A 21,935-nucleotide genomic window follows, 5' to 3' on the forward strand; every position below is an offset into this window, starting at 1 on the left:
TCAAAGCAGCAATGAAAATATCAGAATTAAGAAATTGTTTTCTAAAAGGAGAATTTTTTGACTGAGCTGATATGTCTTGTCCTACTAATATTATTTGTCTTATCTTACAAAACCCCACAATATTCACCTAACAATGATGAAATACCTACATGTGTGCCAGGAAGTACAGATGTAGGCATAATCTTGACCTCACAACCATGGAAATGACTATAAGTTAGTGAGTGCTTTTGTTTTTTCACTGGGCATGTGAGAAATATATTAATTATAAAGCAAGTATTATAGGATTCCTGTAGGAGGAATCCACAAATCTGGAGAAGCGGTTCTTTCTTTGATGAACAATATGGGTTGTTGTTATCGCCTCTATTCTGCATAATCTTCTATTTATACATAATTTGATGCATAAAGTAGGTGAAAAGAATATGATGTCTTTTCTTATTTTCTGTGCCAGTCTAGCCTCTTTTGTTAGTTCAGTGTTGCAGTAAAGATGAGAGGAAGGATCAAGCTCTTTAATCCACTGATAATAATGCTTCCCTAACGCGTTTCAGGGAATAGCATTAAAAAAAGAGAAGGAAGAATAAGGAAGGGCTGGTAGTATTTGGGGGCAGACATAATAAAAAGGATAGCTTCAGTCTGTTCCTCTTACTGAATATTCCTTCAAATATTTTGGTTTGTGGCAATGATTGATCGGTAGATAGACAGACAAACACACATAGATGCACACATTATTTTTATTATTGGTAGAAATCAAATTTAGAAAAATTTAGTTTATTTTTCCATTAGTTTAAAAATTAGTACAGAAATCAAGTGTAAGAATTTAGTAGTTTTAGCTAATATCCTCTAAAACCTCAGACTCAAGTGTCTTAGAAAACAATGTTAAATTTTAAAGTTTAAATGATTTCCACCCTTTTGTGGAAACCTGAGATCTTAGTTTCCTGCCACTGTTGTGCACATGTTATGTGATCTTTCAAGTGCTGGTGAGACCTATGAATATGGTGGATGTCACTGCTACCATTATGTTACACTGTGTCAGAGTGAGACTCTCCTGACTTTGAGGCAGTGAGCTGTCATGTGGTGAGGGCCACTTGACTTGGACTTGAGGGTAAGACTTAGATGCTGAGAGTGGCCCCTTGCCAACAGCAAGCAAGAAACTGGAATTTCTGTCTCAACAGCTATAAAGAACTAAAATTGATAAACAATTTCATTAGACCTGGAAGAGGACCCTGAGCTCAAATGAGACTACAGGCCCGACCAGTATCTCTGACTGTTAACGTGTGAACACTGAGCAGAGACTGGTAACCTCTGTCCAGACTTTTGACCCATGGAAACTATAATATAATGAATTTGTTTCATATTAAGTTTGTGGTCCATTGTTATGCAGTAACAGAACACTAGCACAGTTTTTTTTTTTTACACTAGCACAGTTCTAAATTTATATGCCCTTTAGTTTTTCATCCTTTACAAAGTTGTCCAAGATGAATTGCCAGTGATAGTTTAATATCAGTGTAGAGCCCTTATTATCAGAAATGATTGTAAAACATTTGCTACAAAATTCAGTTTTTTAGATTGCAGAAGTTTATCTCTTAGAGCTATAAAACATGCTACCCAATTGTGGTAGAAATTTTTCACAAAAAGGCTACACACCCTTATATGAACTTAACTATAGCAGAACAGTAGAACAGCATCTTAATACTTGTGATGACATTTATTTTGGGGGTCGATATTAACACTGAAAGAATTAATGGAAAGGGAGGCGATGTCACTGTACATCTGGAAAATGGTCAGACCTTCATTGTGGCACCATTGGGGGATGATATCTTGGCGTGGCTGTGTGGTATAATTAAAACAGCAAGCAACTAAAAGGTGAAGAGTAATTCTTTCTGGTCGTATTAAGGCCACCCTTAGTACCCTTTAGTTCCCCTGATGTCATTGTGATGAAACTTAGGTAAATTTTATGGTGCTCTACTCAGTACATTGCACCAAGTGCACCAAATGTCCCACATTTTGTGTTGTTGAGTATCTTGCATAACAGAAGCAGTAGTGAACACAGATTAAATGCTAAATGTGCAAAGCATTTTATTTTTGCCTCTGGACCACATTAACTATTGTTACCCCCACCCTTGCTTCTCCCAGTCTCGTCCTTCCTCATTTCTCATTAGCAGTGTCCATTTTGTAGTAGGTCAAGAAGTTATATAATCCACTCCATGTAATCTTTTTTTCAAGTTTAGTATATTTTATATTGTGGTATTGACATAGGACAAGCATGTACAGAAATCTTGTGTCTGGTTTGAATTCCATTTACAAAATTCTTCTTGTGACCAAATTCCTGATAGAGACAAATCATTCTGAGCCCCAGAATTCCATTCTGTCACTTCTCTTTCCTGTGAAAGGTGGCCATTATCCTGACTTCTGTCCATATAGATGATTTTGCCTGTTTTTGAACTATGAAAAAAAACATTCAAAAGATACATGAAAAATTCCATGAGTTTTCCCCATCAGGCTGATGGTTAGGTTTGTAATATTCATCCTGAATGTTTTCTGTAACAGTTGTTTATTCATTCTCATTACAATATATTATTACCTTGTCTGAATGAATGACAGTTTACCCATTTTGCTCTTTATGGACATGGTAGTATGCATTTTTTTTTTTTACGGTATTGTTATGGTAGTTCTACCTGAAAAGTTTTGAGTAATCTGTGGTGCAGAGATCAACAAACTGCTTCTGTAAAGGCCTGTGCAGTGACTAATCCCTCCTCATGGACTACAATGCTTGCATAACTACCTGCCCCATCTGTTGCTCTCTGTAGGAAGCAGCTTGTAACAAAACATAAATGAGCCAACAAGGAATATGTATTTTAGTAACAATTTACTTATGGACACTGAAATTTGTATTTTATTGTTATAAAATAATGTTCTTCTTTTTTTAATAGTCTAATTTTTTTCATATGTATATCCAAAAGGAAAAGGGAGACAAGAGTAAAGGGCACTTACAGACACAAGCAGGCAGAGAGCACTGCCTCTAAAGTGGACAGGTTTGTTAAAAGAGAGTCCACCTGGTCACAGGTGGTCAGCCTTGGGAGGAGAGCTGCTGCTTTGCAAGAGGAGAAGGTCAGCAAAGAGACACTTGCCTAGTCACAGGTGGGCGGGATTGCCGCCAGTACTCTGGACTTTTTTAAAGAATGCCTTAGCACACAAGACATGTAAGAATAGCCAGCTGCATTTGTACGGTAGAAGTGCTTGTGTAGGATGGCATGCTGGGTCCAGGGTGTAGATATTCTTTAACTATAGGCATGCTACCCAAATTTCCCAAAATGATTGTATCAGTTTAGAACGAGTAGCTTTTAATAAATGAAGATGTGGAAATTTTAGAGTTTGGAAAGAGTTTGTTGCTTACTTTTGACTAGCTGTGATTGTAAGAAGTTAGATGTCTGGGTAAGTGGCTAATATTGCACTTATTAGCAAAATAATTGAAGTGTGTGGTTACAAAGTGTTGCACGTGTACTTTTCATTTTGTTCACCAGGTCAGACAATGCAATTCATTTTTTATTTTGACATGTTTCTTTCCTTAAACAGCTTTACAACCTTAGCCATATAGACTTGACTTGCAAACAGCTTGCAAATGTAATTTCTCTTCTTAAAGTGGGTTATGTTTCCTGTTTGGGGCCGTGTGCAGTCAGCATTCAAAATTTTACTTGAGCTTTTGAAAGTCCTCTTGCATAATAAGTGAATGTGCCTTTTTGATTTACTAAAGGCACATTTGCTCAAGGTATATTAACGATGTTTCAAAGTGTAAGTATATCAGAAGAATAATCATGTAAAATACTGTTGACCATAAAAGTATTTATATAACCCAGACATACTTTTATATCCCTGCTAATTTGATAGGAAGAGGAGGAGCTAGTCTTTGGAACTGGTGTTCAACTAAAGCGTTGTGTTGTGATGTAAACCCCGTGAATACTCAAAGGCAGACTAATTGGAAAGTATTAACTTCTTGGGTTAATAGGGGATATGTTGTGTTTGTCATATCCAAGAGTGTAGGGTCACATTCCTCTGTGCTGGTCTTTCTTTCTTTTCCCCCAAGTTTACTGCACAGCCAAAGCAGGAACTTCTTTAGTGATATGTGCTGTTGACAGGCTGTCCCTAATTGTGGTGTAAGCTGCTTTCCTTTTAATTCAATACATGAACATTGTTTTTAGTGATTGGGAGAGTATTAGGTTAATAGATAATAGAGGAAAGGGAACTTGCACTGTATTTTTGTTAAAAAACAGATTTTTTTATTAACAAAATGAAGCAATGAGCCCGCTCACTTATTGAGGGATGGTCTTTACTCACTGGTCAGTAATTGGAGCGTGCATCTTCCAGAAGGAAATTCTGAGAAGTAGGAAGTTTGCCCTTTCCTTGTCCTTTCCTTTCTTACTCCTCTTTTTCCTCCCTCTCACTTTATCTCTCCCTTCCTTTTTCTAAATTTCCTTTTAGTAATAATCCCGGCTCTCATGGCCAAGAAATGAATCTTCAGCATCCAGGAATTAGATTCCACATTTTTTTCACCTAGTGTAAGAAACCTCCTTCTAATACTAATACTTTTTTTTTTTTTTTAATGATAAGCTCTCCTGTTTTATGTAAAAGAATGGTTTAAAAAAACCCTACAAGGCCCTCCCTGGTGGCGCAGCGGGTTAAAGCACAGCACTGAGAAGATAAAGCCACTTCTGCATGGGTTCGATTCCTGCCTGCCCCAGAGGTGACCACATGGTGTGGCAGACCTCTCCTGACCCGCCCGCTGCTCCCCTCAGCAGTGTACTTCGTCGATCTGCCTGTTCTGCTCCCCGCTCTGTCTCTGGTGAAGCCTCTCGCTGCCCCTGAGCCTCTGGCCTGTACCCCAGTTCTGTATGCACAAATAAGTTTAAAAAAATGGAAAAAAAAAAAAGCCCTACAAAAAGGTGAACTAGAGAAGTTTTGCTTTAATATTTGTTTATTTTCTGCTTACTTAAGACTTAGGAGTCCAGATGCTGTGTGGTATCACGAAATCATGCAGAGGCGCCTTTGTGCACGTCCACATAGAGTTTTAAGTTTTATTTTCATTAGTGTGTTCCTGGTGCTTTTGGAAATTGGTACATTTTCACTGAAAACATTATCAGGCTATTTAAGTGTGATTTCTGCTGATAAAGGATAACTGAAAAGTTCTTTGTTTTCTCATCACATACAAATCTTCCTTTTGGAGTTTATTGAGATTTAAGGAATGTTTTTTTCCCTTCATTTACATAGACTTAGAAGACATACTGAGTCTATTTAAATGATCAGTACAATAGAAATGAATAGTAAAGTGCTGATAAAAAACGTGGAAAGCATGAACTTATATATGTGAACTCTAAACGATAGCAGCTTTGGGCAATTATTCTGGGTATAGTTGTATAATTTCATTAAATGGTACAATGGCTTTAAGGATCATTTTCTTATTTCTGAATGGAGGGGTGGTGTGGTAGTGGTAACAGCTGCTTCATAGGGGTGCTCTTAAGTAGAAACCTAAAGCCCTGCAAATGTTCCTTTTGATTTGGACCAGTCACACTCTGAGTCTGTATGATAAGTGTGTTCTGGGCTGGGGAGTGCTCGCCATTCAGGTCTTTTTTGACTGATGATGCTGACTCTTTTGAAGAATTTATGTCAGACTAATTCATTACTTTGTTCAAAGTTAGGAGTTTTTTCTTATTCATGGGAACCATAGAAAGGCCCGTCCGTTTTTCTTAGGCACTGCATGTTATTTATGGGCATACTATACTGAGTGATGACATGAATTGGGGTGAAGAGCATACATTCTATGTCTAGACATGAGTGGCCCATGAGTGTTCAGCTTTGTGCAATGGCATTGATTTTGCTATAACTCTAAAAGTCTATGTAAATTGTTGATGGGCAATAATTTGGTCCTGTTAAACGTTATTTGGAAAAAAACTATCACGTTTAAGTGATAGTTGTGAAGTTTAGGTTTTATGTTTACATTTTTTTTTTATAATTCTACTTACTCTAACAGAAGAGAGCAAAATATAGGCATTAGTGATAACAACTACTCTCTATACCAGTGATAGTAGATTTAGATTAATATATCTTGAGATTAATATATTGATATATAGCTGTAATAATAAATGTGTGTGTGTGTGTGTGTATATATATATATATATATATATTAGTAAAATAGCTACACGTCCAACTTAGGGATATTGTGGGTTCAGTTTCAGATATTGCAGCAAAGCTAATATTGAAATAAAGCATAACACAAGTATTTTCCAAATGCAAATAAAAGTTATATTTGAGTTATATTTTAATCTTTTAAGTATGCAATAGTATTATGTCTGAAAAAATCAGTGCTTAACTTTAATAAATGTGACATAGAAAGTAGAGTGAACTCATGCTGTCAGAAAATCTGTGGCCAGTAGGCTTGCCGGACACAAGGTTGCTCAATTTGTAGGAAGAACAGTATCAGTAAGACACAGTAAAGCACAATGCAGTGAAACAGGTGTGGTTGTATATAATTATAGATATAATTACATAATTACATATGGACAATAGATCCAGATCTAGAGGTAGCAATATAGAGATAAATACACATATTATATAACGGATTATTTATTTTGTTCACTGGAACATCTCCAGCATAGATGGAGCACTGAGAAGTTCCTGATGCTCATTAAATATTAGTAGAATAAGTCATAGAAGCAGCTTACTGTAAGTTGAGGATGTTCATGGTGATAAACCACAGTATTTATCCCTTTGACCATCCTCTGAATAACAGTAGAAAAGAGGTATTAGTCCTCTCTTATGGTGCACAAAAAATATTTAGGTTGTTTCCAGGATGTGAAATTCCTGGGAACATAAAAAATATCCAAGTTTGAATCATGTTCATGTAAAAAGACTTTGTTTGGGACTCAGGCATAACAAAACTCCTTTGGTTATCTCCTGGTCTAGCAGGAGAAACAAGCAATGCACAGCTGTAAAGCCACTTGTTTTTTGACCAAGATCCAAGTAATTCAGCTAGAGAACTGTGGTCAGTATGGAAGAAGGATCCATTTTGAACTCATCAACCTCTAAATGTTTCCTAGGGAGAGGGAAAGGATAGGTGAGATTCAGGTAGAGAAAGAAACTAAAAATGCTGTCTCAAGAAGACTTAATCACTTGAGCAAAAAGTTCAGGTGGAGATGAGTGTGATATATTTTCTGGGTAAGAACCATGAATACACCAGCTTTATAGTACCAAAGTTTAAGATCCATGACAGATTGAAGCTTCCTGGTTTACAATATGCCACTTAAGTTGATCAAAATCATCCCCTCACTTAGCTTTCTTACCTTGTGTTCAAATTTATATTGTATAGAAATGACTTGTAAAACCTTCTGGTGAGCCCTCTAGAATATTTTGGACTTCCATTTAGGTCAAATATACTAAAGTATTTGTGATCACAAGATCTTGCTTTACTTAAAAAGTCTAGTTAAATATTAATGTGAGGAAATTTGCTCTTGCATATTTTCACAAGTAATTTCTTTAATTGGTATTATGCATTTTGCATAATTTAAACACCAACAGCTGGATGATTTGCTCAGCCAGCAGAGAACTATTTCATCTGAAAGATCTATACAGCATCTTCACGGAATTGCCTGCCAACAGTTAGTTGTTCAATGTTTAAATAAAGAATGATGTTTCTACAGTCGGAAGTATAGTGAAAATTGAACTACCCAAAGTTTGTTTCTTTAAAAGGACAATATTAATTCTACCTAATGTTTAGGGACCTGCTACCAATGAAGCCAAGAAATTTAGGTTGTAAGTACCTAAAGGGTTTGGTACTTACCAAGGACATGGTATTCTGTTTCTGTCCTTTTGAATCTGGCACTGTTCTGAATGTGTCTCTCGCCTACAGATATTGTTACGTGAATTGTTTCAGTCATTTAAAAGCAAGACTTTTGCATTCCTACTTCAACTCTTATAATAGATGCCAATCTCATATCAACTTCATGATGCTAGGTACAGATGTTTTGGATACTTGATAAATTACTTAATGGTTTTAACCTCTTAAAATCAAACCTTTATATTTATACAGGGTTACCTTATGAACTGCTGACATTCTTTCACCATTTTAAATATGCTTTTGAGGTTCAACATCTATTTTTGTATAGCAAGGAGCATGAAAATATGATTGATAAGAGACCCTCTCAGTTCTAGTGTCAGAAGTCAGTATGTACTGGTGGTAAGTCCTAAAAAGGGGGGGGAGATTCCATGTTCCCTGTCCCACCTAATGAAGGGCAGAATGGAGTGGTAAAGATTTAGGTAAGGGAGCCTGAGACACAGAGGAGATACAGGAGGAGACATGTAAAGAAAAAGAGTTGGCTTGCTTTTTTAGCTTTGGACTTGTTCCAGGGACATGGAGGAGAGACACTTGGAGACACTTGGAAGAGATGTGGATGAGAGATATTTGGAGAGGCTGACAATGACAGCCGTTATCTTGATTTTGCTCCTTTCCTGTCAGATGTACCTGGGCCCTCCCGCCCTTTTCCTGTGGTTCCCTCCCAGAAGATTCCTTAGACCTGTGGCAGGCTTTTGGGCCTCAGTGGCTCTGCTTTGGTTATTTACCCATAAGGGGTTGGGTATTTGGGTGTTTTATCCTTTCTTTTCTTCACTCTCTGTGTACACTAATTATATTAAAATTTGTTCACTCTAAGAGTTACTTTAGTGTGACTAATGGTAGAATCCCTTTAGGATGTATAAGTCTGGGAGTCCTAGTGTGCCCCTCAGTATGCCCACTAATAAGGATACTGATCAGTAGTTTGACTCTATCTTGTCTCCCTTTTTTGAGCTCAGCTTTTTGTCCTGGGCTCACTGTTTGCTGTCTGGAGGAGCAGCCAGTAATACATGATTTTGATAACCATGTGTCTTGGCAAACAGTAAGCCAGGTAGAGTAGCTGACGAGTGATGTTGGAGGCAAGAGATCTGAGCGAAGGGCTTGTCTGCATTTCTCACTGGTGTCTTTGATCTGTAGGGAGACAGTTTGCTTGTTTGACTAGAGCTGCCTGACAAGAAGGAGCAAGCCATAAAGATTTAGGGGGAGAATTTCCCAGGCAGAGACAATAGCATGTGCCGAAGTCCTGTACTGGAAATGCAGCTGCCACTCAGGCTAGAGTGTTGTGAGTTGGATGGAGTGAGACGTGCTAAGTTTGAATAGGTGGTCACAGGCCAAAGGAAGTGAGATGTGGGGGACTTTTTTGTTATAAATGTGTGGGAATCCATTGTAGGGTTTTATATATGACCATCTTTTTGATATTTTGAAAAGATGGCTCTGGCTTCCGTATGGAGAAGAACTTTTAGATTGGTGACAGAAAAAGCAAAAGGACTAGTTGGGGAATGTTAGAGACTCCAGGTATGTAGTAGCTAGACCAGGTCACTAGCACTGGTGACAGATAGTTTGTATGATTCAGACCTTGTCATGCAGGTAGAGCTGATGCATCTTACTGATAGTCTGGCCGTGGGGCTTTGGAGTGAATAGCAAGCTTAGGGTGCTTTCTAGGCACTTGGCTCTTCCCATTTTTCCTCCCCTCACTCCCAGCCTGTATATTAATTCTGCCTTCCCACTGAACCTCCTTTCTGGAACCTCCTTTCTGGAACCTTCTTTCTGGAGACTGATACCTGACTTCCCTTATAGGTCTATGTTTGTGGTATCTGCCAGACCTTTTCAGTTTTAATTTTTAATCTTTAACTTCACAAATTGTTCTTTCCCTTCTCTCATCCTCTCCTTTTTTAATAGATGGTAATAATAATTTTTTTTAAGATTTATTTTTATTTGTGCATACAAAAACTGCGGTACAGGCCAGAGTTTGAGGGTGAGAGGATTCACCAGAAACAGAATGGGGAACAGAAAAGATGTATTGGCAGAAATACACTGCTGAGGGTAGCAGCAGGTGAGACAGGAGATATCTGCTGTGGCATGTGGGTCAGATCCTTGGCAAGGGACTAAACCCGTGCTGCAGTGGCTGTAGAGAATTTAATAGTGCTGTGCTTCGAACCCTTGCACCACCAGGGGTGGCCTCTTTTTTTTTTTTTTTCTTTAAAGTAGACTTATTTAAAGGGAGTAATTAATCGAGGATTACATATTACCAACCAGTTTTGCAGAGGCATCAAGCATAATGCTAGATAGCTGATTCTATTTATTTATTTATTTATTTATTTTTTATTCACTTCATCACTCTCTATGGGAAAATAGCAAAATTAATAAAAAAAATATATTCCTGGAGGAGTATGAAGAAGATAGTCCTATATCTTTTCATTGCTTGCTCAAGTTGCATGGACAATGAATGGAGAAAGATGGGATGGTGTCAGACAAATGAAGAGGCGGCTTCATGGACTTTCTGGTGAACTTGGTGACTACTTGCTTCTTTTATGTTAATGAACAGGATTCTTTCTGTGTGCAAAAGAATGTACAAGAAACAGTAGCTACTGGTCAAGTCCAGCTGTGGTGTACTTGCAGGATTTAGGATTAAATTTTGTTGACAATGACTGTCATTCAAATATTATAAAAGAAACATGTGAATTACTTGACATCACTTGATAGTCAAATTGGTGAATGATTTTTAACAAGTCAACATTATCTACCTGTTGTTGAGTTTTCTGGAAAGTATCACAAGGCAACATCAGTATTTCATTTTTTTCCCCCCTAGCAATAGCAATCTGGATATTTATCGGATTTTTGCAATTCTTTTTTTTTTTAATATTTATTTATTTACTCACACAGAACTGGGGTACAAGCCAGAGATGCGGTGGATGAGAGGATTCACCAGAGACAGAGTGGGGAGCAGAACAGGCAGACCGAAGAAGTACACTGCTGAGGGGAGCAGCGGGCGGGTCAGGAGAGGTCTGCCTCGCCATGTGGATTTCCTCCTGGGCAGGCGGGGATCAAACTCATGCGAAGTGGCTTAAGCTTCTTAGTGCAGTGCTTTAACCCGCTGCGCCACCAGGGAGGGCCCGATTTTTGCAATTCTTAACAAATTAATTTCCTTTCCTCACATTTAGAAAGATATGTACAACAGTGAGAAGGACATCTTCAGGTCTGTATGTCTTAAGCGGTTGGTCACATAGAGTCCAGCTACCTTTTCCATTACAATCCAGCCTCTGTTTAACCCTCTATTCCCAAGTCATCCTGAAGTCTTTGACAGATTCATCTTTTGAAGTATCAACTGATTTATTTTTAAAATTCTCATCGGATTCCTATTTTCTGAATCAAATAGAGATCCTTATACCTGGTTTTCCAGCTCATTTTCCAGGCTTCTCAGTTAAACAAAATGTCCAGTGTTGCCTTGTGCCCATGTTTTTACCTCCATATTTTTTTTTTTAAAGATTTATTTATTTGTGCATACAGAACTGGGGTACAGGCCAGAGGCTCAGGGGCGGCGAGAGGCTTCACCAGAGACAGAGTGGGGAGCAGAACAGGCAGATCGACGAAGTACACTGCTGAGGGGAGCAGCGGGAGGGTCAGGAGAGGTCTGCTACGTAGACCTCCGGGTCACCTCCGGGGCAGGCGGGAATCGAACTCATGCGGAAGCGGCTTTAGATTCTCAGTACTGGGCTTTAACCCGCTGCGCCACCAGGGAGGGCCTACCTCCATATTTTTATGTAAAAAAATCCTCAGAAAGGGAGCCCCTTATTTTTTTCTTTCTCTTTTGGTATGATAAAAATCTGTTCTTCATTGATAAAGAAGTATTTGAAAATGACATAGATTTCAAAGAAATGAGGACATAAGAATAAAAATAAAAATGAAGATTCCACCCTGCAACAGAAGCACCACCATGAAGTCACTTACAGGATGAGAAAATGTCATGGTCTGGTTACTGAAAAAAATCAAAGGTTGGGGGTGTTCTTAAAACTGCACCTCAGAAGCTGAATCAGTGAGGCTAGCACTCTCAGATCTGGGGAGTGGCAAATTGAATTTCTTTTTCTTATTAAGGAATCATAGACATTAATGATGGTGATAACTGGGATGAAGTGAAGGACCGTGAAACGACAAGCAAAGCTGACCCTCTCTGTAAACGAAAATGTGTTGAAACAATAGAAGTCTGAATGCAACCTTCCCTGAGAAATAGGGCTGCTTATCCAGCAGGAAGTTTAGTAAAAGATGTTTAATGGCCTTTGTGAAGAGAATGCAGCACCCTGGAATTCAAACAAACCCGTTATGGTACCTGGTTGAGATCTCCCAGCCCTCTCTCATTCCATCTAGCTACAGCAGTCAATAGAATACAGTCTAGCCAAGTCTTTGATCTAGAAATACAACAGATATGGCAGCAGTCAAGGAGTTGCCTTGACTTGGATTTCTAGACAGACACAATAAATAATACGGGAGATGAAGGAACAAAATAGGACAATTACATACCATTATCCATCAGATAGGCAGATGAATAGAAAGAAAAAAGATATACAGTATGGAAAAGACAAAAGATTCAGATCTCAATGAAAACATACTTCATGGTAAGGTAGAAGGAAATTCCTTATGGTTGCCTCATTCTGTGGAACAAGTTAGTGAGAAACTTGAGTTCAATAAACAAAGCATGATGTTAATAGGAAATGGAATAAAATGAAACAGGGGGCATTATAGACCTAAAGAAAACTTCTAGGAGCTTTGGAACAACATCTTTTGTAGGGCTAATAAATGGAATTAGAAAAATCAAGAGGAAAAATAGAATCATTGAAATCAAATTACTAAAAAAGAAACTCTTGATAATTTTGTTAAACACAAGTGAAATGATCAAGATATTAAGGCAATCAGAACCTAAAAGATGACGACAAAGAGAGTGTAATATAAGGATAATTGGTGTTCCTGAAGTAGATAATCAACTAATGAAACAAAATAAAAGCAAGACACTTTGCATGAAATGAAAAATAAATAAAAGAACTGAGCCTACAGATTAGAATACATTGCATACTACAAAAATTCAGAGTACAGAATTTTTAATATTAAGATTTTATCTTAAGCTACTGAATTTCAAGGAAAAAGGGAAAATTTTTTCAAAATTAGTCAGAAAACCAAATTATGGTTTTCTGCCATGAACTATAAAATTCAGACTAGCTTCTTAATAGAGCAGCATCCTTTTTCCGAAGATAGTAGAGCTGTGTCTGCTGTATCACTGACTCAATATGTAATTAAGACCTCATTGCCACAGCTAAGGCATCATTCAGGTGTAAAAGCAGGAGACAGATAGTCTCAGTCATGTACTTGCTTGATTACCGTTTCTTTATGCTAAACACCTATGAAAAATGCACAATGCCTACCCTTAGAAATCTCTTAACTGATGGGCAGCCATATTGGCAAAGTTTTCCCAGTATTTCTCAAACAGGATCTAGGTTGGCTTCTCAAGAAAGTAGGTTCTTTTTTTTTTTTTTTTCTTCTTCAGTAAAGTTACTGAGTTTGTCAAGCACAGTGCTAGATAACTCATGATGTTGTGGTTAAAAGAGGGAGAATCCCTTAGTTAAGTCATGGAAATAGCTTAAGTGCCCAAAGATAGAATTATGGATCAGAAAAATATGGTGTGTGTATAAAGACACAATAGAATGCTAGTCAGTTATAAGAAGGATGAACTATTTGGGACAACATGGGTGGAACTGGAGAGGATAATGTTAAACAAATAAGTCAGAAGGAGAAAAACAAATGCCAGGTGATCTCAGTTATATCTGAAAAATACAGAAACATAACACAGGATCAGTCAAAAAAAAAAAAAAACCAAAACAGTATAAATTCTTAATATGTGACTGCAAAAGTGAGGCAAGAGAAGACAAAGAAGTCAAGGAAGGATGGGGCCTAGGAGATCATGGTAGGGGATCAGGGCACTGGTGGTGGACAGGCTATGAAAGTGTACATCTACAGAGGTTTAAACTTATAACCCCTGCAGCAGATACAAAATGTAAATCTACTTTTACCTCAATAAACATAATTTGAGGGAAAAATAAAATTTGTCATTTTAAAAAAATATAGAATCCTTGCTTCATCTAATAAATGAGTCTAATGGCATTAGACACTTCCAGTGAGCCCTATTTCCATGTGCTCATCTATAAAGCATGTGAGCCCTGCCTACAATACACCTGAACTGCTGGAATGTACCAGAAGTGATGGTGTGCCCTGGCACTGGATCCATATTTTGCATTCAGAGGTTGAAGAAAAACATATCAATCACATTGCAAATTTAATCTACAAAATGTTGAAAATAAACCAATACTGTTTTTTTTTTTGACAGATTTAGTCAGACCATGGTTTCTTTTTCAGACAAATATTGGTTGCCAAGAACTTTGTTTCAAGCCATAATATGTGTAGCTACACCTATTTTACCACTTCCTTTCCTTGGGAACTGATGTGTCAAGAGTTTCGGATAGCTGTCCTTGCTGTGTTAAATATTCCATCTTATCAAAGAGGTGTTTCATAAATTATGTATAACTGTAGGTGCCACTCAATAAATATTTTATACCTGATAGATATTTTTTGTCTGAAATTACTTTTTCAGTTGAGCAATGATTTAAACCCTCGTTTTAGTTTCATGAGGTGACACTTTTATAATATCATGTAGTTGAATGCAGCTTGAATGTCATAGAGCTTGAAGGCATCATTTAATCATAAATTCATCTGTCTCCATTATCAATCCTGGAAACCTTCTTAACTCAGATTTTACCCATTTTATGCATGTAAGTGTGTTTGCGTGTGCATGAGTTTGGCGGATTGGTGTTAACAGTAATGCTTTTGATCAAAGAGCTTCAAAGTTATGAATTTCAAGTGATTTTTAAAATCTGAGACTCATTTCAAAGAAGGATATAAAAAGTGTTTTTCAGTGGTTAAAGAATAAGGACTACTAAACTAAACTGAAATGTAATCCAAAACATTTTTCTAGAGTAAGAGTTATAGAAGTTTAAAATACTGCTTTTTATGGGATGGGAGAGAGTGGTATGTTCCACTTCTGTGCAAAAAGAAAATACATATGTCTCTGGACTTAAGAGAATAGTCACTCCCCTGTTCTGTTCAAGCCTGGAGGCCTGGAACACTGCATGGTCTGTGTGGGTGCTGTAGCTTCTGACCTTCCACTCAGGACACTGTTTCATGTAACGGAGCTGTGTAATTAAATTCTCCACTGTAATATATATCTTTTAAAAAATCACATATTTCCCATTTTTGTTTGAATTCTGTGGGCAGGAGAAAAAGCATGAAGTCTATCAGTATAGGAGAGGTAGGAGTAGGGGTTGGTTTATTTAGAGAGCTCATTTCAGCTGAGATTTTTAAGGGCCTTGGTGTAGTAAATCAAGATTACTGAAGCGTCGACCTGGAGGCCTGAGGTTCTGATCCCTGCAGTGAGAGCCTGGCTGATAAGAGAAGTAATTGAAGAACAATGATTCGCTTCATTTCCTTCTCTTGAATCTAGGTTATGTATTGGTCATTTTCTCTGCATATCTTTTTAATGGTTGGGAAATTAAATTGGTTTCTTTCAACTGGTGATTTTTATGTTTTTTTTTTCTAACACATCTTTTTGCCTCTTCATTCTGTCACCCTCTTGCATGACACCATTCTGCAATATATGCACTTGAGACTCAACTGTCTACAGAGATGAAGAATGGCGGGGTGGGATAGTCACCTTCTTTCCACTCCCCCTGCCCAGAACCTCTTAGGAGCTCCCTAACCTGCAAGGTTGTGAAGTTCTGAACCCTTCACCTAGAGTATGGAAGATTTTGTACATTCTTTTAATATTTGAATGGTATGGTACATTTATTCATGGGATATGAGGAGTATGGATATATTTCAGACAGCATTGGGCACTGAAGTTACAGAGCTGAGCCCAGTCACTTCTGTATGGCTATAGGATTGGGTGTGAGGAAGAGAATCACTAGGATTGTCTTTAACCAGAACCCCTCTAGTGGCTTGGAAATTTCCTGCCTATTACTTCCATCACACCTGTGATTTTAGAGCAGCACTATGTTGTGTACTTGAATGTGACTTTGAATTCAATATGGCTCAACTTCAAACTTTCAGTCTTCTGGAATTTGTCTGATTTCCATCTTGGATTTGCTTGGAAGTCTCATTTTGCAGGTCTGCTGTGTCAGTAGGGCCTGATCTGAAGCTATGGTCTACCAGTCTCTCTTCTCTGATGGGATGTCATTAACTTCCTCCCTGAATTTACATGAACTCCTAGATCTATGAATGCATTTACTCACTTTACAAATATTGAAGAAGTACTTTATATGACACATGAAATTAGGCACTGAGTGTAGTCTAGTCAGCAGACAGGTAATAAAATTGTATAAGACATATCTTATAGTGATGAATGCTAAGGAGAAAGACAAACTGGAATAAGGGAAGTTTGTGATTATTATTTTATATGTTGTGATGGGGAAGATAGCTTTAGAGTGGAGATCTGAGGAAGTGAGAACCCAGTTATGTTTGTGTGTATGTTGGGTAGGGTAGTTTTCAGCTGGGGCAGATCTGCTACTTGGGGACATTTGCCAGTATCTAGAGACACTTTTGGTTGTGACAGTCCTGGGCAATGGTTATGTGTTTCTGGTATCTGGTGGGTAGAGGCCAGAAATGTTAAACATCCTACAGTGCATAAAACATCGCCTCAGGCTCTCCCTGGTGGTGTAGTGGGCTAAAGCACAACGCTAAGAAGCTGGCCACAGCCACTGCAGCATGAGTTTGATCCCCAGCTAGTGGAGTGACCCAAATGGCATGGCAGACCTCTCCTGTCTCACACACTGCTCCCCTCAGCCATGTATTTCAAGTGTATTTCAGTCAGTCTGCTTGTTCTGCTCCCCACTATGTCTCTGGTGACTCCTCTCATCCCCCATACCTCTGGCTGGTACCCCAGTTTATGTATACATAAGTAAGTAAAAAAAAATTAGCCTCAGAATGAAAAATCATATGGTCAAAAATGCCAGTAGTGCTGAAGTTGAGAAATCCTGTCCTAGGGGAATAGACAGAATCGACAATGACAGAAGGCAATCAATGACGAAAGCCCTAAGATGGTGGAAGTTTGGAGGACAACTGGATCAGTGGAATCCTAGACAGCAGCAAGTGGGAGGCTAGCAAGGGTCATTGGGAGCTTTGTAGGATCTCAGAAAGACATTTACTTTCATCTCAGTGAAATGAGAGACCATTTAGGGGACCTGAGCCTGGGGACTGCCAGGAGTGGGGGTAGCCTGGATTGTTGGAGGATCCGAGGGGAAAGGTGGCATTGGTAGCAAAGTGCAGAATGAGACTTCCAAGCAAGTCCAAGGTGAAAATCTCATGGAGCATACTCCAGGGAGGAGTGTGGTTAGGTTGGGGATATACATATATTAAAGATTTATTTATTTGTTTATTTGTGCATACAGAACTGGGCTATAGGCCAGAGGCTCAGGGGTGGCAAGAGGCTTCACCAGAGACAGAGTGGGGAGCAGAGCAGGCAGATCAACAAAGTACACTGCTGAGGGGAGCAGCGGTCGGGTCAGGAGAGGTCTGCCACGCCATGTGGTCTCCTCCGGGGCAGGCGGGAATGGAACTCATGCGGAAGTGGCTTTAGCTTCTCAGTGCTGTGCTTTAACCCGCTGCGCCACCAGGGAGGGCCCTCGGGGATATATTTTTAAAGATTTATTTATTTATGCATACAAGAACTGGGGTACAGGCCAGAGGAGCAGGGGCGGCGAGAGGCTTCACCAGAGACAGAGTGGGATACAGAACAGGCAGATCAACGAAGTACACTGCTGAGGGGAGCAGCGGTCGGGTCAGGAGAGGTCTGCCACGCCATGTGGTCTCCTCCGGGGCAGGCGGGAATGGAACTCATGCGGAAGTGGCTTTAGCTTCTCAGTGCTGTGCTTTAACCCGCTGCGCCACCAGGGAGGGCCCTCGGGGATATATTTTTAAAGATTTATTTATTTATGCATACAAGAACTGGGGTACAGGCCAGAGGTGTGGGAGTGAGTGAGAGGACTCTCTAGAGACAGAGTGGGGAGCACAACAGGCAGGTCGACAAAATCCACTGCTGAGGGGAGCAGTGGGCAAGATAGGAGAGGTCTGCTGCACCATATGGGTCGCCTACCTCCCTGGCCAGGGATCAAGTTCATGCTGCAGTGACTGCAGACCACTTTAGAGTGCTGAGAGTTAACCCCTTGCACCACCCAGGGAGGCCCTTGGTGATATATTTTGAAGGTAGAGTGTAGAGCATAGCAAGAGAAAGCAAGTATAGCTGTGGTTTTTGGTCCACTCAGCTGAAGGAACATTGGCATTTGTTAAGAAAGGATAGATTGTAAGTGTGAGAGGCAGGGTGACTCAAGGCTTGTTTTTTCAATGTTTTAAATTTGGGTTGCCAGTCTGGCATTCCTATAGGTATGTTGACGTATGTGTCTTGAGTATGGAGTGTAAGGGAGAAGTTTGTCAAGAGATTTAGATTTTTGAGAGTGATCATCATATAGACTGCAGCTACAATACAGGATGAAATCATGAAAGGAGTGATTTAGATACTAGAGTTCCATGGAACTCCATGTGAAAGCCTCCATGGAGAAGGCTTCAAGAGACAGTACGGGGATGCAGATGGAGAACCACAAGTATAGAAAACTCTTTAGAGGTAATTTTCTCAAGAGTTTCACAGAAAAATTAGTGGAGCTGAGTTGTAGGAGAAGGTGGTGGTTAATGGTGGTAGGATTTTATACAGACAGGGACAGTCATGATAATGGCACCCAGGTCAGAATCATCTGTGCCTCAGTGAAGGGGAAGCAGCACATAGGGAAGGGTTTCTCTATGGAACATACACAGTCTGATCAGGTAACTGGAGGGAAGAGCCTAAATAAGGAGTCATCTAGTTATTAAGTGAAATAAAGTTATATAAAGACATAAGCCGTATATTCCTACCAGGAATATCTACCAGGATTTCAGCATGAAATCTAGGGTCCATTTTGATTGTCCCCCCTTTTTTGATGAGACATAAAATATTGCCCATTTTAACATTTTATAGAATGCGATATGAAGTTTATTTTCCCCCAAAGTAACCTTTTTCCTTTTATTCCCCTCCTTATTTCAGGAACAAACTCTAGCACTCAGGAAAGAAGGAATTGGGGTTGTTTTGGATTCTGAACTGCCGCATCTGATTGGCATTGATGATGACCTTCTGAGTACTGGAATCATCTTATATCACTTAAAGGTAGAAACTGCTTACATGAAGCATTCTAATTTTTATTTTAACTTTTCCCTTAGTCACTAGCAAGTTTTATTACACTTCTCTACATCCATGAATACAGCCACCGCATTAAAGCCCTTTGGGGATTTTCATCAGTGCACTGGAATTCTATGGTATTAGAAGTTCCTTTGTTTATGTAGTTCTAACACTAAATGAAGATCCATTCGCTTTGCCTTCTATTTTATAGAACCAGTAAGAAGGAGGTAATAAACAAAGGCAGACAGACTGAGGAGTTAAAGTCACAAGTACCTGAAACTGAGATCTCTTATACATATACGTTCTTTGTACATTCTTTGTAGTATTAATTATGAAGTTATTTCACCTACCTGCAGTATTGACCATGCTTGAACAGACTGTTCCTACATAAGAAAACCACATTTCTACATCATTATCTGTATTTGCTGCTGTAGTCTTGACTTTATTATTCTTTCTTTGATTCATGATGTAAAATGAGAATAGTAATGCATTTTGTGCTTTGTGGCTTCCTATACATTATGTAGTCAGACACATATGAACGCCTGGCCAATGAAGGAAAAACTCTTCAGAAAGGATCAGGAACATCAGTGAGGTTGCTTTGATGGGCAAATTATTGGTTTGTGCTAACAGAGGAGCCTAACCATTGTTGAGCCATGACATGTTCTACTGTCCTTTCCCAGACAGTGTTGGGTGGGGTTATAGAGCTTCAGATACCTCTCATGGCACTGAGGCTGTGACCTCTCTGCCCACTGCTCAGCCCATTGACACCTGGTTGCTTGAGCTAAGTGAAACTGGAGAAACAGATTGCTCATATTCTTACTAAAAATTTTACTTGCCTTTTCTTCCCAGGAAGGTCAGACATATGTTGGTAGAGAAGATGCTTCAACAGAACAAGATATTGGTGAGAATCTTCATTGTTTTCTGATGATTTTTAAAAATCATAATTAATGAAGAGCTTCATCTTGAATGACTGATATTGGAGTAGTTAGAAAAAGAAGATAATTTCGTGGTGGTGGTGGCGTGTATATAGAATGATGGGAGTTGGAAGGGGAAGCTTGTATCTTCTTAGTTATTTTATAGTTGCTGGTGATGAACTTATTTTCTTGCCATGTGTAAGTTAATTAATCAAACCAACCTAACACATTCCTATGTATATTTACAAAATTTCGTGAAATGAGAAGAGTTGAAAAGCATTTCCCACAAGTCCTTAAGTTCAGTTGTTTTTAAGTAAAACTGGGCATCAGGCCTCTTCTAATTGTTAAATTATATGTATGACCTTTGTGGTTGCTATAAATGATAGTGAGTGATAATATATAGTTTTCTGTGAACAGACAACTTCAGTAGTGCATTTCTGTGGAGAACAGAGAGAACTGTTTGTTCTGTTCTGCTGACAGGCTGATCAAGAACTGACTTAAAATTGTGTAGGTTTATTTGATAGGCATTCACATCTATGCCTGATTATTCATTAAGCAAGAAAACTCAGGATGGTCATAGGTGATTCATTAAACCCGTGCAGACACCTCTTTTGAGAGGTCTGTGGAGATCAGTGGTGCAGGCTGTGCAGTGTACTTCCCAGTATAGCTGTGGGAGGCTCCCTTTAGTCTTCTGAGATAGCATGAATCACCTTAGCTTTCTGCTTCAGAACCCAGTGTCTGCAAGTTTGGAGATCACATTTAGGTCTTGGCCCCCGGAACCTTCTGTTCTATTTTTTTGTGACCTCTGGGTAACTGGTGGTGGAAGTTTATTCAGAATCAGAATGATTCAGTTTTGTTCATTGAAAACAAGTTTCTCAACTATTCCCCTCAGAAAGTGAAGTTAAAATCCCACAATTTATACAGGCCATCCCTGGACCCCTTAATGTAACATTTAAAAGATACTTCTGGTTCTATCAGTTGATACAATGAACACCTCAAATTTAATTTCTTCATTAAAATAAATGTTTATTTTAGAATTGAACATGGAAAAGTGTTCAAAATGAAAAAATAAAGTTTGGAGATCATTGCATTAGATACAAAGAAAACAATTTCTCCTTTGTTTTTCTTAGTTCTTCATGGTCTTGACTTGGAGAGTGAACATTGTATCTTTGAAAATGTTGGGGGAACTGTGACTCTTATACCCCTGAGTGGGTCTCAATGCTCCGTGAATGGGGTTCAGATCATGGAGGCCACACATCTAAATCAAGGTATCTGGGTTTTGGTTTTCAGAATTCTTTGTATCTGTTGTTGCTGGAAAACCAGTTACTGGTAATGGGGGTAGGAGGAATGTGCATCTTAGCATTAAGTACCAATTAGTTATAAAAAGAATGAAGATTCTTTCATTATGCTATTTCCTGTTTATTGCTTTATAAAGCCCACTGACTTATTGAATTAACATGAACATATATGTAGTTGTCTTAAAAGTTATATCTGTAGGAACTGCTCTGGTAGTACAAAGGGTTAAGTCTCAGCACTGTGAAGCTATCCACAGTCACTGCAGCATGAGTTCGATCCCTGGCCAGGGAACTGACCCATATGATACAGCAGATCTCTTCTGTCTCACTCACTGCTCCTCTCAGGAGGGTATTTCAGTCAATCCACCTGTTCTGTTCCCCACTCTTTCTCTGGTGAATCTTCTCATCCCTTGCACCTCTGGCCTGTACCCCAGTTCATGTAGGCATAAATAAATATTTTAAAAGATGCTTTTAAAAAGCATTATAGAGGCCCTCCCTGGTGGCGCAGCGGGTTAAAGCACAGCACTGAGAATCTAAGGCTGCTTCCGCATGAGTTC

General features: G+C 38.9%; 1 protein-coding gene across 2 annotated transcripts in view; it reads left to right on the forward strand.

The window, feature by feature from the left end:
* The window catches only part of KIF16B (kinesin family member 16B), a 252,959-nt gene that overhangs the window by 107,768 nt on the left and 123,256 nt on the right, over nucleotides 1-21,935 (forward strand). For both annotated transcript variants that reach the window (XM_004687156.1, XM_012728321.1), the window contains exons 13-15: nucleotides 19,038-19,157; nucleotides 20,019-20,070; nucleotides 21,214-21,351. In XM_004687156.1, the coding sequence (XP_004687213.1) occupies nucleotides 19,038-19,157; nucleotides 20,019-20,070; nucleotides 21,214-21,351 (310 nt within the window). The remainder of the gene's footprint in view (nucleotides 1-19,037; nucleotides 19,158-20,018; nucleotides 20,071-21,213; nucleotides 21,352-21,935) is intronic.

This window comes from Condylura cristata, unplaced genomic scaffold, assembly GCF_000260355.1.
Source record: "Condylura cristata isolate star-nosed mole 26May11 unplaced genomic scaffold, ConCri1.0 scaffold00022, whole genome shotgun sequence".
Taxonomy (NCBI): Eukaryota; Metazoa; Chordata; class Mammalia; order Eulipotyphla; family Talpidae; genus Condylura; species Condylura cristata.